The 25,290-nt window shown below is 43.5% G+C and overlaps 1 protein-coding gene across 2 annotated transcripts in view; it reads right to left on the reverse strand.

Annotated features, from left to right (window-relative positions):
* CARD14 (caspase recruitment domain family member 14) overlaps positions 1 to 25,290 on the reverse strand; it is a 224,736-nt gene that overhangs the window by 116,818 nt on the left and 82,628 nt on the right. For both annotated transcript variants that reach the window (XM_086931046.1, XM_086931047.1), the window contains exons 5-6: positions 17,780 to 17,950; positions 14,564 to 14,686 (exon numbers count right to left, since the gene is read on the reverse strand). In XM_086931046.1, the coding sequence (XP_086787172.1) occupies positions 14,564 to 14,686; positions 17,780 to 17,950 (294 nt within the window). The remainder of the gene's footprint in view (positions 1 to 14,563; positions 14,687 to 17,779; positions 17,951 to 25,290) is intronic.

Genomic DNA, 25,290 nt, shown 5'->3' on the forward strand with positions numbered 1-25,290 from the left:
TTACTCGACCTCCGTGATCAGCTGGTGCCTCCTCACCCCACCGCAAGTCTTTAAATCGCTTTTTATGAACCAATGAAATGTATTCATTTGATTTTAGGATATAAACAATAGTAATATTAAGGTAAAGGAAACGCTTTCCCTGCCTTTATTCTTCTTGTGGATTTAACATTTTAAAGGTCTATTACTCTCTCTTTAATTGTCATCATCTTATAATACTTCTATTAAAAACCATGTCTGACTCAGACTCTGAGGGTGCTTCTGCCCCTACTGCTAATATAGAAAATGAACACTTTAAAAAACGTTTACATGACGAAATGCAATCCTACATATTTAATACCTTAAAGAAGGTCATGTCCTCTAAAAGGTCATTCACATCTGATGAAGATGATATAACTGAAACTCAAAATGTTGAAGATTTGAGGGGTAAAAGATCAAAAAAAGTAAAAAAACTTTGAACATTTAGCCCCTAAGAGCACTACGGGAGGTCCTCGCACCTCACAATATCGGGGCGGTCCTAGCACCTCAAATACAACCGCAGGTCCTCGCACCTCAAAACCATTTGGTGTCCCTCACGGCACGACTTATCAAGGTGTCCCTCGCGGCACACAATATCCGGGTGTCCTTAGCGGCACACAAAATCTAAGTGCTCATGACCTTATGGGAGAGAATGAATTCAGGGATAATAATTCTTCAGATACCCCGACGAATACATCCTTGATTTAAACGAGGACTACGATCAAGACCCTTTTAACACTCCAGAACCCTCTTCTTCTTTAAAGGATACCATTCTTGACCCTCTAGGAGAAGAAATGTTCTCTCCCCTCAACCTTAAACACCCTAGGAGTTCTGAATGGTGGCCTCAGGACCACGTGGCTAAATTAATTAATAAATGGTTAAGATACCCACTTGAACGTACCACTCGCAATATTCTGAAGGCTGAGTGCTCCAGACCCACAATTGATAAAAAAAAGCTTGCCAAACTCCTAATTTAGACCCAGAATTGATAACATTTCTCTTCAAGCTTGGGTGGGATCCTCGCAAAGACATGAGAGATCCCTTAAAGGATCTCAGGACCGTGTTCTAGACATCCTAGGCCCATTGGCTAGAATTATAGACGCAGCTGAAGAGAGCCATGTTAACGGCACTCCCCTTAATACTGACTGAATTAGAGGCTGGAGCCAGAGAGCCTTAATCCTCCTTGGAAATGCTAATGCCAGGTTAAACGCAGAGAGGCGTAGAGTTGTGTTAACCAAAATAAATCCTAAACTCTCTGACATGGCTGATAAGGAGACCTCTAAGAATCATAAAGGCTTACTATTTGGCGAGGATCTCATAAAATCTCTTGGCAAGTATGTTTCAACCTTTACGGCTTTAGATAAAGCCAAACAAAACATTCGCAAGGTTTTTAATAATAATCTTTTTGGTCGGGCCGGAAGAAGGGGCCTCTCTTCTGGCCGATTTAACCAAAGGCCCTCCTCAAGATCACGCGGTTTCAGAAGAGGCAGTAAAGCAGTTCTATCCCCAAAGAGGACGAGGCATGCGCTCGAGGATTTAGATCTCATGGTCAATCCTCCACCAACATCACACCAAGTGAGTATTCTTGCCCCTCCTCCTTGCCCTCTTTCTTTCCCCCTAGAGGTGGGAGGGAGACTCAAATTCTTTTTTCAGAACTGGAAGATGGTCACTCAAGATCCTTGGGTCTTGAACACCGTCAAGGGTTTCAAAATAGACTTTACAGAAACTCCTACTCAGTCCTCTCTTCCAAAAAATAATAGAAGAGGAGATCTCCTCCATGCTCAAGAAAGGTGCGATCATGGAAGTTTCCCTAGAAGAGCTCAGATTCATAAGCACCCTGTTCCTGATAGAGAAAAAAGAGAAAGGGTGGAAACCCGTTATAAACTTAAAACATCTCAACACATTTTTGGTGTACAGGCACTTTAAAATGGATGGAATTCATCTCTTAAGAGATCTTCTTTTGAAGGAGACTGGCTAGTAAAACTAGACCTGAAGGATGCCTACTTCACCATTCCTATGGCCGAAATCCATCAACCCTTTCTCTAAAGATCGATTGTACCAGTTCAAAGCCCTCCCATTCGGACTTTCTTCAGCCCGTTGGTGCTTTACCAAAGTTATGAGATCAATCGCCTCTTTTCTAAGAGAAAGAGGAATCCTTTTGATCATCGATGTAGACGACATTTTAAGTATGTCTCAGGAACTTTCCCAAATTTCTCAGGATCTAAAACCAGTTATGAACCTTCTCAAAAATCTAGGCTTCATCATCAACAAATGAGTCTTGACTCCTTCAAGATTGATGGAATTTTTGGGTTTCACTGTGGACGCATCTAGATGTCTCCTCCTTCTTCCTTCCAAGAAGATTACCAAAATCAAGAAAGAAATTTGTCGTGTCCTGAAACAAGAAGACTTTCCGCTCAGGGAACTGGCCAATCTTTCCTGGGCCTCTGAATTATCGAGCCCTCCAAAGAGTGAAAGCGAGAGCCCTATGATCCGGTCTTTGGTACGAAGATCACGTCTCTCAAGACCTGGATCCCAAGTTGGAACTGAATTGGTGTCTGGAAAACCTGGAAGTTTGTAACGGTAAAGCAATTTATGGTTCGAAACCCGAATTCATTTTGGAGTCAGATGCCAGCCTGCATGGCTGGGGAGCCTGCCTTCTCGACCAGAACACCGGTGGAACCTGGTCTCTGGAAGAATCCTCTCAACGCATAAATTACTCGGAACTCACAGCTGGTATTTATGCTTTGATGGGTTTCAAACACTCTCTTCAATTGAGGTCGGTCGTCTTAAAGATGGACAACATGTCTGCAGTGGCCTATATAAATCGTCTGGATGACACCAAGTCTGCGGACCTTTCGAATCTGGCCAAAAAACTTTGGATATTCTGTCTAGAACACAAAATCGCTCTGAAAGCAGAATACCTTCAAGGGAAAAGGAACATCTCAGCGGATTGGAACTCGAGATTTCTCCTAGACCACAGCGATTGGAAACTCGACGTTTTCATTTTCAACTGTCTGAACAAGGCTTGGGGATCTTTGGAAATAGATCTTTTCGCAAGCAGACTAACATTTCAACTGAAAAAATACTTCAGCTGGATGCCCGATTCCGGAGCTCTAGCTGTGAACGCCTTTCTCCAATCCTGGAAGGACCTAAGGGCCTATGCCGTTCCCCCCTTTGCCATGACCCAAAGAGTTTTACAGAAAGTGAGAATCGAACATTGCTCCCTTGTTCTAGTAACTTCCTTCTGGCCTTCTCAGGCTTGGTTCCCAACGGCTCTGGAACTGACTTACAACACCCACTTCCTAATTCCTTCCCTGGATCACCTCCTAACAGACATAGATGGCGGAATTCACCCTCTGATCCAGACAGGGAGTTTGAACCTTCTTGCTTGGAGAGGGTCAGGAGATCAATCGAAATCTCAGGACTTTCGTCTACAGCTTCAACTTTCCTCTTAGAGTCATGGTCTCCTGGCACCCACTACAGAAACAACAACATTTGGAGGACCTGGGTTCGTTGGTGCGTGGAAAGGAACCTGGATTCCCTTAAGGCACCTATTGTTGAAATAGTTAATTGCCTCTCTGAACAATTTGATAGAGGTCTTAGCTATAGAACCATCAATTGTTATAGATCAGCTATATCTACTGGTCATACTCTTGTGAATGGTAAAACGGTAGGTAAAAACGTTATTATTTGTAGAGTTATGAAGAGCATCCATCTAAAAAGTCCCCAAAACCAAAGTATGATTCTCTTTGGGATGTTAAATTAATTTTAGACCTTTTCACTAGTTGGCCTGATAACACTTTCCTTAACAGAAAATTCCTCTCAATTAAACTCGCCACTCTTTTATGTCTTATTTCCTGTCGAAGAGTTTCCAACGTTAAAGCTTTAGAGATTTCTAATAGGTCCTATAACATGTTTCGTGTGAAATTTGAAAATTATAGAAGAACTAAAACTATGTTTGATTCAATCTTCTGTCCTCGCTTTGACTCCTGCCCTAAACTTTGTGTGGTTGATTGTTTGAGAGAGTATGATCTCAGAATGTCTCTTCTTCGACCCCTGATGTCAAACAGTTACTCATTTCCTTTGTTAGACCACAAAAAGCTATTTCTTCTACTTCCATTTCTAGATGGGATTAAACAGCTATGAGCTTAGCAGGTATCGATTTACGTAAATATCAGGCTCACTCTCTTAGGGGTGCCATGGCCAGCAAATCCCTCTGGTCTGGTGGTAAATTGGATGGTATTCTTAAAGCTGCTGATTGGTCGAATTCTAGCACATTTGCTCTACATTACTGTAAGCCTATAGAACATATGTCTGACATAGTCTTACAAAGCTATCAACATGCATAATGTAGCCTCCGTTCTTGTTATGAAAATGCGATTTTCCTATTACCATGACTAGAGAATCTGGATTTCACTAAAGACACGGAGGCTCACATTATCCCACCCATCCCTCCCTAGGATATGTCCTTTTCTCTTTGCTTGCACTTGTGTTTACAGCTTTAGCTTAATAGTCTGTATTACCTTTTTATTATCTTGCTTACAGTTTTAACATATTGATTCTTATTTTAATGTGTTACAAATGTTATTGTCTTATTTATTTGATTGGTTTCCTCCAAATTTACTTTTTTTCTCCTTTTCAGATAATCATTCTTAATTTCGAGATGATTTGATCCTTCTATGGTTCTCCGGCCTTCGGATATTTTCACATGAAGTTCTTCTGAAGTTATTTGGACATATTGAAGTTTATTGTATTTTATGGACTTGTCTGTATTTCCACATTTAAAAGAGGCAGATTCATGTTGGCTCATGCCCTTTATCCATTCTGAATGTTCTTTTATGGAAACTTTTTACTATGATGTATGAGGCTGCTTAGAGACTGCATTAAAAGATTATGCATAATGTGAGCCTCCGTGTCTTTAATGAAATCCAGATTCTCTAGTCATGGTAATAGGAGAATCGCAATTGCCACACAAGGTCAAAGCTAACGTCTCCCTTGTCCTGTCCAAACTCGATAATGCCAATAGCCTCTATCACGGATCACCTTTAACAACCATGAAAAGACTACAATGGATTCAGAACTCGGCTGCCAGACTACTCTTGCATATCAAACCGCGAGACCTCATCTCACCAGCATTTAAAGCCCTGCATTGGTTACCAGTTGCCAGAAGATCCACGTTCAAGCTGCTTTGTATCACCTACAAAGCAATACATGGAATGGGACCGCTCTTCATCAGCAATAACATCACCAAACACATTCAACAAAGGAACCTCCACTCTAAAGGGGCACCTGGCCTCAAAATCCCAAGATACAAGGAAAAAAAACATGGGCTGCACATCCTTCTCTGTTCAAGCAGCCAAACTATGGAACTCTTTACTCCCCAACATAAGATCTACCGAGAGCCACCTTATCTACGGAAAACTACTCAAGAATTGGCTCTTTCCCACATAAGCACCATACGCAAACAGAAATTTACAGCATATCCCTCTGTACATAGCATTTATTTTCACAATAGATATGTACCTATCTTTGTGTATTGCTTTGTATAAGCATGTAGAATAATTATGTTGTTTAAAAAATAATAATAGTTAAAGTACAATAACACTTGAAAACCGGAGTTTATCTGGTGCATATTTGGTCTACATGCACTTGCTTCCATTGTGCATCTATGTACCTTCCAAGTACTGGGATCTGTGTGTATACCGATCCCCCAAAACAAACCTTTTTAAACTGTTCCCTCTGACTCTTCCCCTCCAAAACCCATTTTTACTCATCCATAAACCTCCTCCTCCTACTATGACACCGCCCCCCAAAGAAATCCAATTCCGTCATTCTTCTATCCTTCCACTATTCTTTTCAATGAAAATAACAGACTAACATGTCCACTTCTCAAATTCCATATTCCACTATATTAATTCACCACTAATCCTTTATGGGTTCCAGAGTAGGGTGCTACTCGCCAAAGAAGATTTCAACACCCCATCAGGGTTACAAGCGCTATATAAATTAAAACCTTTTTTCCCTTTTCTACCCCTCCCCAACCCTTCTCAATCCAAATAATTGACTAACATATCCACCACTCAAATTACTTTCGTGTTTCACCATACTAATTCAACACTAATCCGTATGGGTTCCAGAGTAGCGTGTTACTCGCCAAAAAGTGCTTCAAAACCCCATCAGGAGTTTTGAAGCACTATATAAATACAAACCTCTTTCCCTCTTCTATCCCGCCGCCTACCCTTCTCTATCCAAATAACTGAATGACATATCCACCAATCAAATTACTTTGTATTTAACTATACTAATTTTCAACACACATCCTTTATGGGTTCCGGAGTAGTGTGCTCCTCTCCAGAAACGCACTTCAACATCCATCAGGTGTAACAGGTGCCACATGAATGCAAACCTTTCTTCCCCTTCTATGCGTACGCTATCCTTCTCACCCCAAATAACTGACTAATATCCACCACTCAAATTACTTTCATATTTCACCATGCTAATTCACCACTAATCCTTTATGGGTTTCCGAAGTAGCGTGCTACTCGCTGTAAAAGCGCTTTAACACCTTGTCAGGGGTAGTAAGCACTATATAAATGTAATTGCAATACAATACAAATGGTTAGGACAAGCAAAATGACAACTTTCTAAAAGTGGCATTTTTCAGAATTGTGACCTAAAATCTGACTTCACCAATACAGAGTGTTTGAAATTACAATACTTCAAATACCAAACTCAACATTACTACCTACTCCCAAATAAAAGTTATCACTTATTAAATGTAATAAGGTAATCCATTGTTATACAATGGGAGAGACAAAGTACATGTCCAATTTTTTAAATACCCTGCACCCTACCTTATCGGCTATTTAGGGCCTACCCTTGAAGTGACATATGTATTAAAAAGGACACTTTAGACTTAGCAAACGCTTTATTTTGCCAAGTCAAATTGGTAGTTTAAAACTGCATGCAGACTGCAATGGCAGGCATGAGACATGAGTTATAGGGCTACGTAGGTGAGTGGGACAATGAGTGCTGCAGGTCCACTAGTAGCATTTAATGTACAGTAACTGGGCACATGAAGTGCTACTTTACTTGAGACTGATAAGTAAATTAAACATGCCAATTGGGTGGAAGCCAGTTTTACAATGCTTAAAGGAGAGAGCACAAGCACTTTAGCACTGTCAAGCAGTGGTAAAGTGCACAGAGTCCCATAGGCCAGCAAAACGCTTTCAGAGAAACAGGAGGAGTGAAGGTAAAATGTTTGGGGGCGACCCTGCAGAGACAGACAAGCCCAACAAGACTTCAAGGAGATGTTAAATTTGCTAAACATTTGTGTTTATCTACACGTCTTAGTTTGATACTCTGGACAGTCCTGGTCAAGGTTCTGTTCAGCCTTGTTGGTGACTGCTAGTCAAAAGAGTGAGAAAATGCCTGAGAACATTTTAGGAAACCATGGTAGACATGTACGCTGAGCAGGCTGCAAAATGAATATTAGGTACTTTGCATTTGCAGGATGCAGCACCACAAAGATGGGTGCTGTGTTCAACCAGTAGATCTGGGGATCAAGTAAGGGGACAAAGACTGGAAGTACAGGTAAGAACATCTTCAGTGGTCCTAGAGCTTGGAAGGCCCAAGTATCATCATCATAAGCAAGTAGAGACAGACAGCCATCCTCCTCTGGTTCCCCAGCATCAACAAAGAAAAAGGAATGGGAATACAAACAAGGAGGACATATTCAACTGTAAATAAGCTTTCAAGGGAATACATCTGCCTCTATAGAAACAAAAGAAAAGGGGAGTTGGTAGAGTATATGATGCAACACAGTAAGAGGATCTTTTTCTCTAGAAGTACCTTCTGGAGAAGAAAAGTCCATCCAAGATACTACTGCCTTTTCGTCAATAACACTCCCCCTATGGAGCATAGCATGAGGGATATGTTGATAAAGACAGAATGCAACACTGCCATGAAGACTGTATGTATGTGGTATTTCTATAGCTGAGGGATTTCCGGTCCCATCGGCGGGATCCGGTCCACACCGTAGGTAGCAGAGGCACTATCCTAAGACAAACGGTTTACATGAAAGGAAGTCCCCTATGTGACAGGATCCATGAATCCGTACACATGAGGAGTTAATATACTCTTTGCGCAGGATATGTAAGTAACAAGATCCACTACATTCACCACGCACTTTTGGAGAAGAAAAGTCCATCCAAGATACTACTGCCTTTTCGTCAATAACACTCCCCCTATGGAGCATGGCATGAGGGATATGTGGATAAAGACAGAATGAAACACTGCCATCAAGACTGTATGTATGTGGTATTTATATAGTTGAGGGATTTCCGGTCCTATCGGCGGGATCCGGTCCACACTGTAGGTAGCAGCGGCACCATCCTGAGACAAATGGTCTACATGAAAAGAAGTCCCCTGTGTGACAGGATCCATGAATCCGTACACATGAGGAGTTAATATACTCTTCGCGCAGGATCTGTAAGTAACAAGATCCACTACATTCACCACGCACTTTAGAGTGTGGGCTGATACATACACCCCAGTGGCCTCTCATACCTTTTTGGCCACACACACTATTTTTGGTCCTGAAGAAAGTCTCACGAATAGCGTAGAAGGCTGAAACTAGTTTGACCTACACCTATTTCAGTGATATTGAGGCACATTTATACCTCATATATATCCTGACTATGTTTTTACTCATGCCCTAGGACCCTACAATTAAAACTTTTATAAGGGCATTTCCTAGAGGCCTTTTTATCAATTAATTTCACTTCACATAGCACTTCACTTTTCACAAATCAACCTGCTCTGCTGTAATCAGGTGTCAAGGCACAGCTGGGTTGCATTCGGCAGTCCAGCTGGACCCAGATGATGAAGCATGCAACCTACCAGGTAGGTGGGTGAGGAGTTTCTTAAGGCCACAACCTGTTCTCTGTGTCAACTAAGGTATAGGTCGAGAACCATGACCTTTCTAATCAACACCTTCTCTAGGAAGAGGAAGGAGATTAGGTAGTGGTCTGATCAATCATAGAGATTTATGGAGTTAAGTTGAATGGTATTATTCTTAGATATATTTAGATTGAGAGTGGCACTTCTGTTGTGTGACTGGATTAAGTTAAGGTCCTTGAGGAAGACCTTGAAAGTATTCTGTATGGGGTCGTTAGCGTCATTCAAATCCCCTAAGAAGATATGGTTGGTGTGCTTATCCAAGTTTGAAGAAATGGTCTCCATTATTTGGTCAGTGGAAGGTAGGTTGTTTCCTGCAGGTGGTAAATCTTGTGGAGTGTGCATACCATCATATTATTGCTCCAAATTTCTATACCTAAATATTCACAAGCGGGCATTGGCACAGTTTGTGAGTGTTCCAGGGTGAGCTTGGAGAGGTAAATACATGCTAAGCCCTACCCATCTCTACCAATTCTATCCAGTCAGATGATGTCATGGTTAGGTGGGACTAGAATGTCCAGGATAGGTGAGGAGGTCTCATTGAGCCATGTTTCCATTAATATGAGGAGGTCAATGTCTTACATGAGAACAAGATTCACAATATCAGCTGTATGTTTTAATGTCGACCTGCAGTTGAGAATCATAGACTTGAGATGAGGGTTGGTTTCTAAAGCCCTGCTGTTGGTTGTGGGAACTTGTAGTACTTTGTTCTCACCACAGTTCTGTAGTTGCGATTAGGTCTTTTAAGTGAGTTGGATGGAATAGTTTGGAAAGTGACTGGCGAGGGTGATGAATCTCTATTAGTAGCGGTGTAAGATATCAGAAGGGAGTGAATGTCTGCATCAATATCAAGAACCCTCTGGGGTCTTGATATTGGATTGAGAGGAGGTTCTCTTTTCCAGTTCAAGTTCGGAGAATTTTTGATGTATGATGACCCATACCAGGGGAAGTTCGTCCATCCGCTAGGTGGTGAGTTATGATGTTTGATGAGTGGGGTTTCGTTAGCCCCATAGGCCTGGTTGATTTCCAGAAGCTTTTTGAGCTTCGAGATTGTGCGAGTAAGGTTTTGAAGATTGGAATTAACTAGTTGAAGGTCTTGACTGAGATCAGCAATTTAGTTCTCCAAGGAAGTGGGGTAATCAGTACTTAAGGGAAAGTCAGGTGGTCTAGGGATGGAAGGTATGTGTGCTTCTTTCTGTGAGGTAGGAGCCGTCCGCAGATCAGGAGGATCAAAGGGAGGGGGGAGGGGGTGGTGGGGAAAGGGATAGGAACATGAGGGATGCAATGGATACAGGGATGTTCCAGATTCTGGGTGAATAGATGGAGGCATGCCGTCTTATTTTTTCCTTTTTATACCTCTTAGTCTGCAATCTAAGGAGTCTGGGCTGTAGAGTTGCCAAGAACTATCACAGATGGTGAACTTGTCTGCAAGATAAGCAGGGGTGCTAGTAGTGAAGGGTTTGTAAATGATGCGGCTGGTTATGAAAATGGTACGGACTATCAAGGAGGGCAAATGGAGTTCCATCTGGAATGGAGTGATGTGATCATATTTCTTCAGGCGACAGTACAGAACCATGTAGAACTACCCAGGTGATGTGGATCTTTTGGAACCTAGAACAAACTGGTGTTGGTTGAAAAGGCAGGATGATTGCCAGTAATCCTATTTGAGACTCCAAGGAGTGTATGAAGATAGGATGGTACGCATTAAGAACAAGCAGAGAGCGATTATATGAGAACAACACAGTGAAGACTTGAAATCGTTCCTGAAAATAGAGTTAGCAGAAATCCTTGACCTGCCTAAAGAGGTTGTACTTATAGGCATACACAGCAGTCATAGGCTAGTAACACCCTGAAAGGCAAAACAAACCCTCTCATTAAAATATGGCTGTACTGGTGTTGAGCAATAAAAATGTCCAGGAATTATGCTATCTGATGTTTGAATTGCACAGTTTATACATTTCTAGAAATTACCTGGAGGTACAAATAATAATATCAATTGATAAGCACCATTACCGCGGCACCTTACATAACATAAGCGATGCCTGTGGTGGACTTTGATGCAATACTCCTGTAGTACTGATCACAGACACACTGAGGGCAATTCCCTAAAAGAATTCACATCTGCAAATGTGTGTTACAGCCGAAACTGACAAAAATATCTTCATTTATGACTGCGATGAATTCACAGTCCTGGTCAGTGTAAAGAGGTTTATTACTAGATGATTCTCTGACATGAGTGTGCAGAAATGTGCAGTATTAGCTCACATACAGCGGTTGAGAAGTGGGTGGAACAAGGTGCATATGTTGGTGGACACTGATCCCTTTCCAACCTTGGAAATGGTCAGACGTTTACTCCAGTTAAAGGCTGGATTTATTCCCCTGCTGGGATTGAGAGGTGAATGGATCACCTCTAAGCTCAGAGGAGGTTTTGGGGAAGGGGTTCCCCTATCATGAGAAATATTGGGCTCCATTTTCCCATGGCTTAACTCTAAACTGTATAAAATGACGCATTGGCGAAAGTAGTACACCTGGAAACCTGCGCCTGGTGTACCTTTCCAGGCCTACTATTGGGAATGCTTGTGAATTCCAAAAAGTAGCAAATCACACCCTTTTGTAGGAGTAGTTGCATGGATGCAGATTTACTAAATTTTTGTGAACTCACCCTAATGATTCTGCCAGTTTTTCTGCTAGTTAATCCCTAAATTACTGTGTCAGGCTCTAAATACAGTGTAAATTACTGCCTGCAATAACAGTGATGCTGCTACAGGCATTGACAATATATGAACCTGCAGATTTTTAATCCAGACCAATATTAGTTGTTATGAAGGATGCAAGAAGGAGATTTATAGTCCAGAGTCCTTACAGTCACTGAACACTGCAAATCAAGGCTGACAAATCTAATGAGAAGCTCAGAACCTACCCGCCTGAAGTTCGTGAATCCCAGTAGTCAAACATCAGTTTCCACCTACAAACCGAATCACTGACAGAATATCGACCTACAGAAATATCGACGCAGGAATATCGATGACAAGAATATCGATATCCTATCTACAACATGGTACAAAAATATTGAAACTAAAATATCGATGTTAAAAATATCATAATTAAAAATATCGTTTTTTTCTGTTAAAAAAGTGTAAAATAAAATAAATACATAGTTAAAAATATTTAATAATGTTTAAAATTAATACATAATACATATATAATGATAAAGCATTAATTAAACATACATTAAATATATAATATATACTTAATATTAAGTATTAATAATTATTGTAATAACTTATAAATTAATTAAAAAATATTATAAATTACAAATACATCTAAACACATACAACAATAACATAAATGAAAAGTAAATAATTATGTTTAATAAATTAAAAAAATTAAATATACTTTCAATATTTTTAAAATTAATTATATACTACATTATCTAAAATAATACAAAAAATATTAAATAGCTAAATAAAACTACTATTCAATGTCCAAAAAAACTACAGTAATGAAAATGTTGGATAGCGTAGGACTTAAAATTACTATTCCAATCCAGAAAATGCAACAGTAGGAAAAGCGTTGGATGGTGTAGGGGTAAAAATTACTATTCCCACTCCAGAGAGTGCAACAGTAGGGAAAGCGTTGGATAGGGTAGGGGTAAACATTACTATTCCAACTCCAGAGAATGCAACAGTAGGGAAAATGTTGGATAGTGTAGGGGTAAAAATTACTATTCCCACTCCAGAGAGTGCAACAGTAGAGAAAGCATTGGATAGCGTAGGGGTTAAAATTACTATTCCAACTCCAGAGAGTGCAACAGTAGGGAGAGCATTGGATAGCGTAGGGGTAAAAATTACTATTCCACCTCCAAAGAGTGAAACAGTAGGGAAAACGTTGGATAGCGTAAGGGTAAAAATTACTATTCCCACTCCAGAGAGTGCAACAGTAGGGAAAGCGTTGGATAGCGTAGGGGTAAAAATTACTATTCCCACTCCAGAGAGTGCAACAGTAGGAAAAGCGTTGGATAGCATAGGTGTAAAAATGTATATTCCTATTCCAGAGAGTGCAACAGTAGTGAAAGTGTTGGATAGCGTAGACATACATACTTATACATAATTTTTGTATTTAAAATAATTAATAATTTATTTTTAAATAACTACATCATTTACAAATACCCAATAATAATTATTAAAAACATAATTACAATTGAATAATTAACAATACATTAACAAAACAATAAATACCAATAAATATTAATTAATAAATATTAGTTACCAAATAATAAATATTGAATAAAATGTTTTTCTTAGTAAAACATCATTTATTAAAAATTGATTAACAATAACATTATTTTTATACCTTATACCAAAAACTACTTTTTATGAAACATTAATTACCAATTAATAGAAAATACATTCCAATTAATAAAAATTAATCACCAATTAAAAATATTAATTAGCAATTAAAACATTAATTACCAATTTAAAAAAATAATTACCAATTACAAAAATTAATTACCAATTAAAATAATAATTTGCCAATTAAAAATAAAATATTTATCTATACCAATAAATAAAAAAAATCATTACTTAATTACAATTAAATTACTTCCCACCCAATTCCCCTATAAACCTACAACCCGCTACAGAACTTAAACGCAAAAATTAATTAAAATTAATTTACAATTCCTAAAAATCAATAATTAATTTAGTATAATTAAATTACTTTCCACCCTATTCCCCTATAAACCCACAACCCGCTCTGGTACTAAAACATAAAATTAACTTAAAAATAACATTATTAATATATAAAAATAGTACACTTCTAATTTAAAACAAGTAAAACACTTAACAAAAAACATAACACATATATATTAAATACATAATAAAATACATTACAATAATACAAATATCGATATTAGTAACATCGAGATTAGTAACATTGATATATTTGATATTGATATTACTAACTTCGATATTACCTACATCGATATAAAAAAAAATCGATATTACTTACCTTAGGGTCGATATTCTGTCCAACAATATTCTTGACCTCTATATTCTGTACCTTCGATATTTCCAACTCGATATTTCTGTAGGTCGATATTTAGGAATTGATATTTAGACTGTGTACCCTACAAACCAAGCACAAAGCCCCCCAAAAGCCTACTTTTGCCTTCTAACTACAACCCCACCAGACCCACTGGAAACCCTAATCATAGCTCATTAAAGGCATTTACCTATATTGTAGATGTCGGAGTGCGAACAGAGGGACAAGATTCAGGTATATCGAGTCAGAGGCAGTTGATGGATTGCAGAAATAGATGGGTATTGTTGATATTATACAGGAAATCTTTCTTAACCCGCCCATTTTTGGTACATGATACTAGAGCAATGATTAAGGTTGACATGAAGACCACTCTGTTGGAATGAAAGATGCTATTACATACAACAAAATATTTTCAAGACATAAGCACCCTTTGAAGAGGGAACAAAACACAATGATGCTGTCATGGAAATCCTAACAGACAATCCGCAGAAAACTGTGGGTGGAGGGAAGTTAATGGCACTACTGAAGCTGGAGGAGATATAGTTACCAGTGTTCTCCTTTTCTCCGCATTCTCCGCCCGCTCTCGCAGGGAATGGATGCGGATGATGAGCTCCTGTCTTCCTTCCACTGCTACATCCAGGTTCACAATGATAGAGTCCGCATCATCCACCTGCACCAAGAAGAAAGGGCCAGAAGCCCCAGTGAATGTGGGTGTAGTTAATACGGTGCTCTTCTGGCACAGTCTCTTTAACAGATAGCTGAAGGCATCTTGTGCAAGGGGGTTCTTGTTGGATAAGGAATCAAACTTTCTGATTTTTGATCACAGTGGTCCCAAGAGGCTAGTATGAAAGGTCTGCTGCCCTTTTTTTTACATTAGTTCTGCCACAGCTTTTTTCGTCTATGAACTCCTTCCCAGAAGTCCTCAATAAAGGAGCACCTGTGTCTCTTGGCCTACTATGAAATCGGTTACATAACCAGGAATACAATAATCTCGAAAACAAATTACAAGATTACCACAACCACGAATTGGTGTAGGAAGTGGGGAAATAAACCAGATATAGCCTTCATAGGTATGTGGGGGGGAGGGGGTGCTGAGATGTGTATTCAATAAGATTACATCTCAACTAAAGTAACACTGGCAATCAAAGCAGCACATTTTTGTGGTAATGGGATCAAAGTAATGGGTTTTTGATAATGGGGATCTAGATAATGGGTTTCTTTATTTTCACACCATCAAGTGTGAGCTATTTTATATGTCCGTTTTGACTTACTGAACAAAGGACCCAGGCCCATCCAACCACATATTGCATGTTTTGTATTTATTTAATTTTTTACTGGTAAAGGATGTGCTACGGACATTTACAAACAGTATTGGGTACACTTATGTGGCACATTGCCTGAACCTATTCTATGAGCTAAAGTGAGTATCCACAATGCAGGCCATAAACAAGTCCAAGTTGGTTCAGGAGGAGAAGAATTTAATAAAGTTATTTAGTTAATCCTTAATTGTCTGCCCTATAGGTGCAAACTCAGCTAGAGGCTGTGAAAGGTTGATATGGGCAAAAACCTATCTTCTTGACCCTCTTTTCCTGTGTAGAACATTTCAAGTGCCATCAGGTTTGTGCTGTTGTTAACCCATGCAGCCATAGAGATAGAAAGCTGTCCATTCAAGTTATTTGGTACCTTAGTGCAGAAAGTCTTGTAGATGGTACAGAACCACTTAAATTTGATTTTGATGCACGCCAGAAGGGGGAGCTAGTAACATGCTTTGAGAGTGGGGATTATGTGGTCATTGTTTCATCCAAAAGGAGAAGGTGAGGTCTCTACAGTGGAGGGAAGTTGTTATACCTGCTGCTCAGCCAGTAAGAATGTGCTGTGTGGAATGTTGCTGTATGGTGATGCATTGGAATGTTAGTGGGCCTTTGAGTGTCAGGCGGCGTATGGGCGAAGTATTAGAGAGGCTGCTCCTGGTGGGGCTCACTACTATAGCTCTTCATTGAAGATTACTATTGGAGAACTTATAACTTACCAACTACTAAGATAAATAAACGAACCTATGGAATATACACCTCGGCTTCCAGACTCTGTTTATTTACAACAGAAGTGTGATAGTGGATGATGTTGCATCTTAAGTAATATAATACATTTTTCGGGATTTGTGTCTGTGATAAAGAGAATATCTTGTTTGTTGTGTATATAGTCACAGATATCAAATGAGTGTTTGTAGACGGTGCGTTTAGGAGCATGTGAAAGCAATCGAGAGGTGTTGGTGGAAATGAGGTTGAAAGAACTGTGTTTTCAGGTTTGCGGCTGTTTAGGTTATGTGGGCAGTGCTGCATCGGATTGGGCAGAGAGGAGAGCGATGCTAGGCGCATGATGACTTACTTGAGGGGGCACATATGACAATTGCAAAGAGGGTGCAGATTACATAAATGAAAATGGATACAGGTTTGCAACACGCAGTTTTCGTGTCACGAAAGAGTTGCACAGCCTGGTACACGTTTGTGATTAAATTATCCACGTACTCAAAATTGTACTCAAATTCACCCTGTTTATTTCAAAGTTTATCCATCTGAATCCATCACGTCAAGGACACAAAGTTTTCATGCATTTTAAATTGGTAGAGTTCATTAGTTTCAGTTTCCGTGAAGTTTACTGGGTTGGCAATAACGGGAAGGTCACATTTTTGTTTTGCGGGGAGGATTGGAGGGAGAGTCAGTTTGGTTTGGATTATTGATTTGGATGCAGGTGGGAGGTGCACAAATTAGTATATGGAATTAAAAGACAAAGTGATTGTTTGGAGTTTTGTTAGCTGCTAAACATGTGGGACTGGCGTGTACATTTTTAATCAATGTAGATACCCCTGAAGAAGGTTATTAATAGGACCGAAATGCATGGGTGAAGAATAAATGTGACAAGGAATTAAGTTTGTTTACTTATCTACGAATAGGCCCTGATGAGCAATTCTTGTGCAATTTAAAATGCGTGAAAACATGAAAACTTTGTGTCCTTGACGTGACTGATTAAGACCGATAAACTTGGAAATAAACAGGATGATTTGAGTACAATTTTGAGTACGTGGATAATTTGATCACAAACGTGTAGCAGGCTGTGCAACTCTCAACTCTCAACAAGAAAAAACACAAGGTGATGGACGGAATGTTGCACATTGGCAAAACATTCACCCCAGTCACAGATCTGGGTTTAATCCATCGTTATTTTGCTCACCACGCCACCCCAGTTCAGACATGGCCATATGCAAATCAGTCTTGACCCTGTGCCTCATGGGAATAGTCCAGCCCGAACTCCCGAGCCATGTCTTCCCTGGACCGGAATCAAGCATCCTAGGACCGGTTTCTGGCTATCAGCCGTCATCAGCCAGGATAGCTTGACTCCAGTGGCGTAGTTCTCAACAAGGACATAAAATATTGGCACCTTTGTGCTACTGACGCAATGGGGACATATAATAACAGCCTTTGTATTGCACCCCTATGCCCCTGACTGAACTGGGACATCTAGTAATGGCTTGTGCAACTACACCCTAGTCCTGCAGACGCAACAGGGTCATCTACTAACAGCATGTGGGTTACACCCTTGTGCTGTTGCCTCAAATGGGACATCAAATAAAATCTTGTGCTACTGATTAGCAGATTGAAGCCAAACTTACTGGCTTTGCAATGTTTGTTTGAAGGTAGTAACAGTGTGTGAATAAAGCAGAAAGCTCTGAGAAGGGAGGTGGCCTACTAGTTGCCTTTCTCTTTACCAATTCCAAGTCCTTATCACCACGTAACTGGTTCAGCCTCTCATTCTCTTCTTTTAGTTTCAGCAACTGGTCATCCTTTGGCTGCAGGTTGTTCCTAAGCCTCAGTGAACGCTTCTTCTCGCAGTACAAAGCAGTCTCCACCCGATGAAGGTTTTCTTTCAAAGAATACATCTGTACAAGTGCAAAAGAGTACAGAGTAAGATGGGTGAGAGCATCAATCAGGAAGAGAAAAAGGAAAGCAGAAATGATGCACATGACAAAGGATCCGGAGGAAGGAAGTACAGGGAAGAAGGAAAGCTGGGTAAAAGTAAGGAAATATTACAGTATAAGAACAGACATTATCATGAAGACAATGTTGTGGATAGAAGCAAAATCCAGGAACAGCAAAAAACAAAGATGAAGTAGAAGAATGCAAAGAAACCAGGATAATGTTGTGTAGTTCCCATAAACCTATATAAGATCTGCGCATTTAGGCAAAATAAACTGTGGGACTGGTGTCCAGACTGATTCTAGTCACCCCCACCGAATATGTTTCCCTGTATACCAGCTAGCTCACAGTGCCACTATGAACTCCTCTTACCAAGGAGAGAATAGTTTCAGGCAACTATCGAACATGACAACCCTGTCCCATCAGGGATCTTGGAAACAGTATAGTACTTGTCGCTCAGTCACTCGTGCTCACTTTATCTCAGAGAGGTGACGTTTTTCAAAATAACTATTTATTGAGCCAGCGTCATTCTAGTGTAAAATAGGTGTGCTGAAACAACCATAAGACAGAAAAAGATTTGGGGGCTTGGCTTGGCCTAGGACTATGGCGGAAGCGTGAGATGTGAGCTCCGCATCAGCCCGTTTTTTTATCTGCTTGAACCTTACAGCCGGGGTCGATTTGCACATCCACGGAGCCCTCGTGGGGTCTCGGGTGATGAGGTGCATGCCTGGTGAGAAAAGCCTGGGAGCTGTGGCTTGCAGTGAGGTGCTGAGGCTGCATCAATGGCGGCGGTGATTGTCTCTACAGAGCACGGAAGCCACTCCGGATATGGAGCTGACTCCTAAGTGGAAGATTACTGCTGCCCCCTGGACCTGTAGTGTGCCCTGAGGAGCAGGGGCGAGAGAGGAGGCAGGAGCTCCCCGAGGTCGGTGCCGGGAGCAGGGAAGCAGCTGGAGGTGAACCCCGGGTGTGGCTGGAACGTGACGAGCGAGCCCCTCCCTACAACCTGTGGACGAAGCCGGGAGAGCAGCGGCGAGAGGGCGTGGGCAGCGCTCCACTGGACGACCGCGCTTTTCTGCCTCGCTGGTCCTGGGCGGCCCCTCCGGCTCAGCTGAGGTGTGAGGCCGCCATACCCGGTACCCCGCCCAGAGGCGGCCTGCTGCAGCTTGAGGTGCGTGCCTGGGCTCGGAGACTTGCTCGGCCCTGCCTGCGTGCCCCGACAGGGGCCAGGACGGCCCACCGGGCCCAATTTGTAGCAACATCCTTTGTGGGTGCGGGGAGCACCGAGGGCCCTGGATGCGGCTGCCTCCGCCCAAACAGTGGAACCTGTAGCAGAAACCAGAACGGAGGACAGCGTCGGCCGGGCCCTGTTCACCGTCAAACGGACCTCAATCACCAGCGAGTGGCCCCAGTAGGTTGATTGGTGCTGGGGCCCTGTGGTGAGTCTCTGCAGCTGGCGGGCCACTGGGAGGCCCCTGGTTAAGTGGCCGGAGTGACTGGACTGAGGCTAGTGGCGGGTGTTGCGCCTCGAGCCATGCCTGGTGGACCCTCAAAAGAGACAGTGGAAGTGCCCCCCCCGTGCTCAGTGGAGTTTTTACCCTGCAGTGAGCCCGGATCTGATGACTGGGGATCTGTGTGGGGGCAGAGCAATTTAAGGAAGGCTTGGTGCACACCTGGTGAGGTGCCTGTTTGCCGCGAGATAGTGCTGGGGCTGCGTGGAGGCCACACCTTGGTGGAGGTCGGGCTAGGGCCTGCACAGAGAGACAGACGGTCCAGAGTGACTTTATACTGGAAAGCCTGGTTGTGTGTTCCCGGGCGCCGCTGTACCTGAGGCCCTACTGTGCCAGCAGTTTCCATGGATGGGTGGATCTTGCCTACCAGGACTGCCATGGACTCGAACGCCATAGCGGTGCCTTGGAGGAACTTCGCATGGAGACCGCATTGTGCACCAGGTCCTCTGGTGGGACGTGGGGGTGACCCGAGCAGACTAGCCTGGAAGCCAGCAGTGGGACTGCCTTGTGGGGGCATAATCCTTCGCTGGACTTGGTTTACAAGGTGCCCTGTAACCCGCAAGTGGTGTTGGAAGTGGACCCTCAACTGAACTAGTGAGGTCCCGGCAGTATGGGCAAGCCCAGGGGTTGCCAGACTGGGGCCCTCCGGGACTCAGAGGACAGTGCACAGGAACAGTTGCACTCCCCCCCCCCGGATGATCCGGTACAGCAGCAGCTTAGCAAAATATTGGAGGCTATAGCGGACACGAAAGCTACTTTACATCAGGATATCAGCACTGTTGCGGTGGGACTCTGCCTACTACGAAAGGAGCATAAGAAGTTGTCTGAGAGGGGCAAAGAGACTGAGTCTGCCGTTGCAGAACTAGCGCCGGCCCTCAAGGCGTTGGGGCCCCTCACGGACAGGGTGTGTTGGTTGGAGCGCAGAGCGGAAGATGCCGAAGGGTGCAATACAAGGAATAACATCAGAATTCTGGGCCTGCCGGTGGGGACGTTGGGCAACGACATGTATTCTTTCTGGAGGGCTGGCTCAGGAGTACAGTGACGCCAGAGGGCCTATCCTCCTTCTACACGCTGGAGAGGGCTCATAGATTGCCAGCTAAGCCTTAGGACCCTGGGAGGCCCACTCGTCCGGCAGTGGCCCATCTGCTACCCTTTCAAGATAGGAACCTCCTTCTGCAAAGGGTTCGAGTGGATGGCCCCTTCACTGTTGACAAAAGCAAGGTCTCTCTTTTTCCAGATTACAAGCTGGAGGTGCAGTGGAAGCAGGCTTTCTACTTAGAGGTCAAGAGGGCGCTGAGAGAAGAGGGCCTCCAGTACTCGCTGATGTTCCCGGCCCGACTGCACATAATGTTGGAAGGGAACACCCATTACTTCGACTTCCCTAAGGATGCATGGGACTGGCTGGAAACCTATAAAGGTGAGACTTCCTGGGACAAGAGTGCTGGTATCCTCGAACTTAGGGTGGTGGAGCGCGGAAAGCGCCCGAGACGTCAACCTCGTAGGGCACAGCTTTCCAAACTGTGTGGCGCGACACGTTACTGAGTCGCGCCCCATGCGTAGGTGTGTCGCGCGATCAGCATGCTGTTTAGATCACCCCGCGGGCCTTCCAGCAACAGGCAGAGTGGTGCTGCAGGGGCTCTAATATGAATAACAACAAAGCCCTATTAGCAAGTTAAATGGTCTTTTAAAGACCTGTGAAGTGCTCGGGTGCGTCTGTGTGTGTGCCCGGGAGCCGTCTGAGCCGGGGCTGACACACACGACGGAGGCGGTCTGGGGGGGGGAGGGAATAATTTGTGGATAGTCCATTTGGCAAAGGGCCCTTCAATGGGTGAATACGGTGGGTTATTGGGTCCAGGGGGTTGGCCTGGGGTTTGGGGCAACCCCGGGATCGCTGTACATTGGAAAGAAAAGCTGCCAAGAAGCCCTATAGAAGCTTTTACATTTACATCATTCTGCACGCTGTGGCTTGTAACCTTACGAAAACAAAAACATTTATTTATTTATTTATTTATTTATTGACATTTATTGAGCGCGGCGAATACCCGTAGGCGTCTCGGCGCTGGCTTAAGGGGTGGATCAGCGTTTAAGAAGACCCAACAGAAAAACAGACTATTGGTCAAATAACCACGTCTTAAGTTGTTTGCAAAATATGAACAGGGAAGGGCTGGTCCTAATGTGTAGAGGAAGGGTGTTCCAGAGTCTGGGGCGGCGACCAGAAAGCGCCTGTCACCCCAAGTGACTGTTCTAGTACGAGGCACTACTAGGAGATTGTGATGAGAGGAACGAAGGGAACGGGTTGGGATGTAGTGATGAAGATTATGTTTAAGGAAATGGGGGTCTTGGTTATTGAGTGCCTTGTAAAGAATACACAATGATTTAAATTTGATACGATTGCGTATCGGAAGCCAGTGAAGTTCCCTGATGGTGTTTGAGACAGATTCAAACTTGGGAAGTCCCGCCAGCATCCGGGCGGCAGCATTTTGAATTGACTGCATCTTGTTAGTCACCCAGGATTGTGCATTTAGGAATAGGGCATTACAATAGTCCAGTGCGGACAGGACTAGTGAGCTGACCAGCGTTCTCCCAGCAGTGTCCGGTAGGTAGGGTAGTATTTTCCTGATCATTCTGAGTTTCATGTGAGCAGTTGCAGCAGTCTTGTTGGCGTGTGCCATAAAATTTAGACCTGCATCAAAAATGACGTCCAAATTTCTAACTTTAAGGGCTGGGCTGGGAGGAGTTCCAAACGATGTTGGCCACCATACTGGTGACCAGCCCGGAGAGAGGTGACCGAAGATGACCACTTCAGTTTTTTCTGAATTAAGTTTAAGACAATTCCTGGCCATCCAGTCACCTATGGCCACCATTCCTCTGGTGAATAGCTTGGCCACTTCTTCACCATCCCCTTTGATGGCCAGTACCAATTAACATAAACAATTCAGTTCAATGGAGAATGCCCTTGTGAGCCATGGGCATGGAGGAGTGCGGGGGAGGGAATGGGGAGGGGCGCTGCACACCTGTCCACCACCAATACAGGAAAATATTAAAACGATTTAAGAATGAAAGTAAAAAAATTTCCTCTTTGTCACAGACCCTTTAAAACCCACAGAATATGTTGGTCAGGGGGAGAGGGAGGGAGTGAGACAGCGAGGGAGACAGAGAGGGAGGAAGACAGAGGGAGACAGACAGGGAGGGAGACAGAGAGAGTGAGACAGAGAGAGTGAGACAGACAGAGGGAGACGGAGGGAGAGAGAGTGAGTGAGACGGAGGGAGACAGTCAGAGGGAGAGGGAGTGAGACAGAGAGGGAGGGAGGGAGACAGAGAAGAAGGGAGTGAGACAGAGAGGGAGAAAGACAGAGAGAGAGAGTGAGACAGAGGGAGACAGACAGGGAGGGAGACAGAGAGAGTGAGACAGAGAGAGTGAGACAGACAGAGGGAGACGGAGGGAGAGAGAGTGAGACAGAGGGAGACAGTCAGAGGGAGAGGGAGTGAGACAGAGAGGGAGGGAGGGAGACAGAAAAGAAAGGAGTGAGACAGAAAGGGAGGAGGACACGGAGAGAGTGAGACAGAGGGAAACAGACAGGGAGGGAGACAGAGAGAGTGAGACAGAGAGAGTGAGACAGACAGAGGGAGACGGAGGGAGAGAGAGTGAGTGAGACGGAGGGAGACGGAGGGAGACAGTCAGAGGGAGAGGGAGTGAGACAGAGAGGGAGGGAGGGAGACAGAGAAGAAGGGAGTGAGACAGAGAGGGAGAAAGACAGAGAGAGAGAGAGTGAGACAGAGGGAGACAGAGAGAGTTAGACAGAGAGAGTGAGAAAGACAGAGGGAGAGGGAGGGAGAGGGAGGGAGAGAGAGGGAGACGGAGGGAGACAGTCAGAGGGAGAGGGAGGGAGACAGAGAGGGAGGGAGACAGTCGGAGGGAGAGGGAGGGAGACAGAGGGAGGAAGACAGACAGGCAGGGAGACAGGGAGTGCGACAGAGAGGGAGGGAGGGAGACAGTCGGAGGAAGACAGATGGAGGGGCACTGTTAAAGGAGAGTACCCTTTAACAGTGCCCCTCAAGTCTCTATAACCACTGTCTCTTAGATTTCTATGTCTGACAGCTGTCGAATAGTCCTACTTTTATGTCGATGGTTAGTGCAAACCGTAGTCTTACTTCTATGTGGCAAGAATAAGCTTGAGTGTTGTGTGGAAAAGCAAACCCAGCTGAGGCCAGGATACTAGATCAAAAGTGTGGCCATGAAGAGCAGAGTTTTATGAGACAGAATTCCTCCAAGAACATGCAACATTTTGGCATTCTAGACCAAAGAGATTTAGTCTAGTGCCGAAACTGGTGACCTAGTGATCTGGAACTTTTGGTTTTAATTCCAGCTCTGGAACTTGACTTTAAAATGATTGATTCGGGGCAAATTAGTTGACCTCACTGTGCATAAAATTGTAAATATGTGTGGAATGTAACATGATTGTAAATATATAAAATGTAATATTACAAATGTGCAAATCTCCTGTTCATGCTCTGTTACCAACCATGTGGGTTTTCTTCAGATCCATACAAACATACGTACATTATCTGGGGGTGGATGTGTGTGGGGGTGTGTGTAGGGTTGTGGGGGTGTGGGGTTGTGTGTGTGTGGGGGGGGTGTGGGTGGGGGTATGTGTGTGGGGATGTGTGTGTGGGGTTGTGTGTGTGGGGTTGTGTGTGTGTGGGGGTGTGTGGGGTTGTGGTGGTGGGATGGGTTGTGTGGGGGTGGGATGGGTTGTGTGTGTGTGGGGTTGTGTGTGTGGGGTTGTGGGTGGTTCGGGCTAGCTCACTGCGCTCGCGTTACCATGTCCCTGAAAAATATTCACAAAAAGGTGTGTCACCAACATGAAAAGTTTGGAAAGCTGTGTCGTAGGGAGATGTCAAAGAAACCGTCTTCATCACAGACGGCAAATGAGAGAGCGGAGGCGCTGCAGTCGGTGGCGGAACTAATGCGGAGTCAGAGTCCTGTTCTTGATGCGGTTGCCGGCTCCTCACGAGAGAGAGATGGCACCGGAATGGACACTTCCCACAGTGACAGTGTGAAGCTCCCAGTAGTGACGCCCAATACCGCTGATGATATTATTTGATGCATTTGGTTAGTTTAGGCGGTTGTATCTCTTACAGGGTTACTGATTGATGTTAGCTGGTTTTAGACTCCGTGCTGCTTCCTTACCCATGGGGCTGGGGCACTGCTACAAGTGGAGCGTCCCTTGCTAAATCTGTTTGGCTCACCCACTTTGAGAGCCGTACTAGGTTAAGGACTCATTTAGTACTGATTGTTTCACATGATTTTGGGCAACTGACTGTTGTCAGACTGCCCTGGGGTTGGGGAGATGACCACCTTAAGGGTCTTTTCATTGGATTTTTGGTCTTTTATGCTTGCAGAGGGGTGGGGAGCTATGAGAAAAAAGAAGGATGTTGAGGGGGGCTCCCCTTCGCAGTGTTGTTCACCGATATTCAGTGAGAATGGCAGGGACTCAAAGTGTAATACGGTTTCTAATGTGGAACATTAGGGGGATGGGGTCTATGGCAAAGCGCCATAACATTTACTTGTACCTGAGACGCAGGGACATTCATATAGTGTTCCTGCAGGAAGCACACTTGAGTAATGAGGAGACGGGGAGGTTGAAACGGAGGTGGAGGGGCTAGGTGTTCACAACTACCCATTCGGCCTTTGCTAGGGGGGTATTTATCTGTGTTAAGCCGGGGGTCCCTTTCGCTGTTGAGAGATCATGGCTGGATGCGGGAGGCCGATATGCACTGGCTGTAGGGAG

Source organism: Lissotriton vulgaris, chromosome 7 (assembly GCF_964263255.1).
Source record: "Lissotriton vulgaris chromosome 7, aLisVul1.2, whole genome shotgun sequence".
NCBI classification, from domain to species: domain Eukaryota; kingdom Metazoa; phylum Chordata; class Amphibia; order Caudata; family Salamandridae; genus Lissotriton; species Lissotriton vulgaris.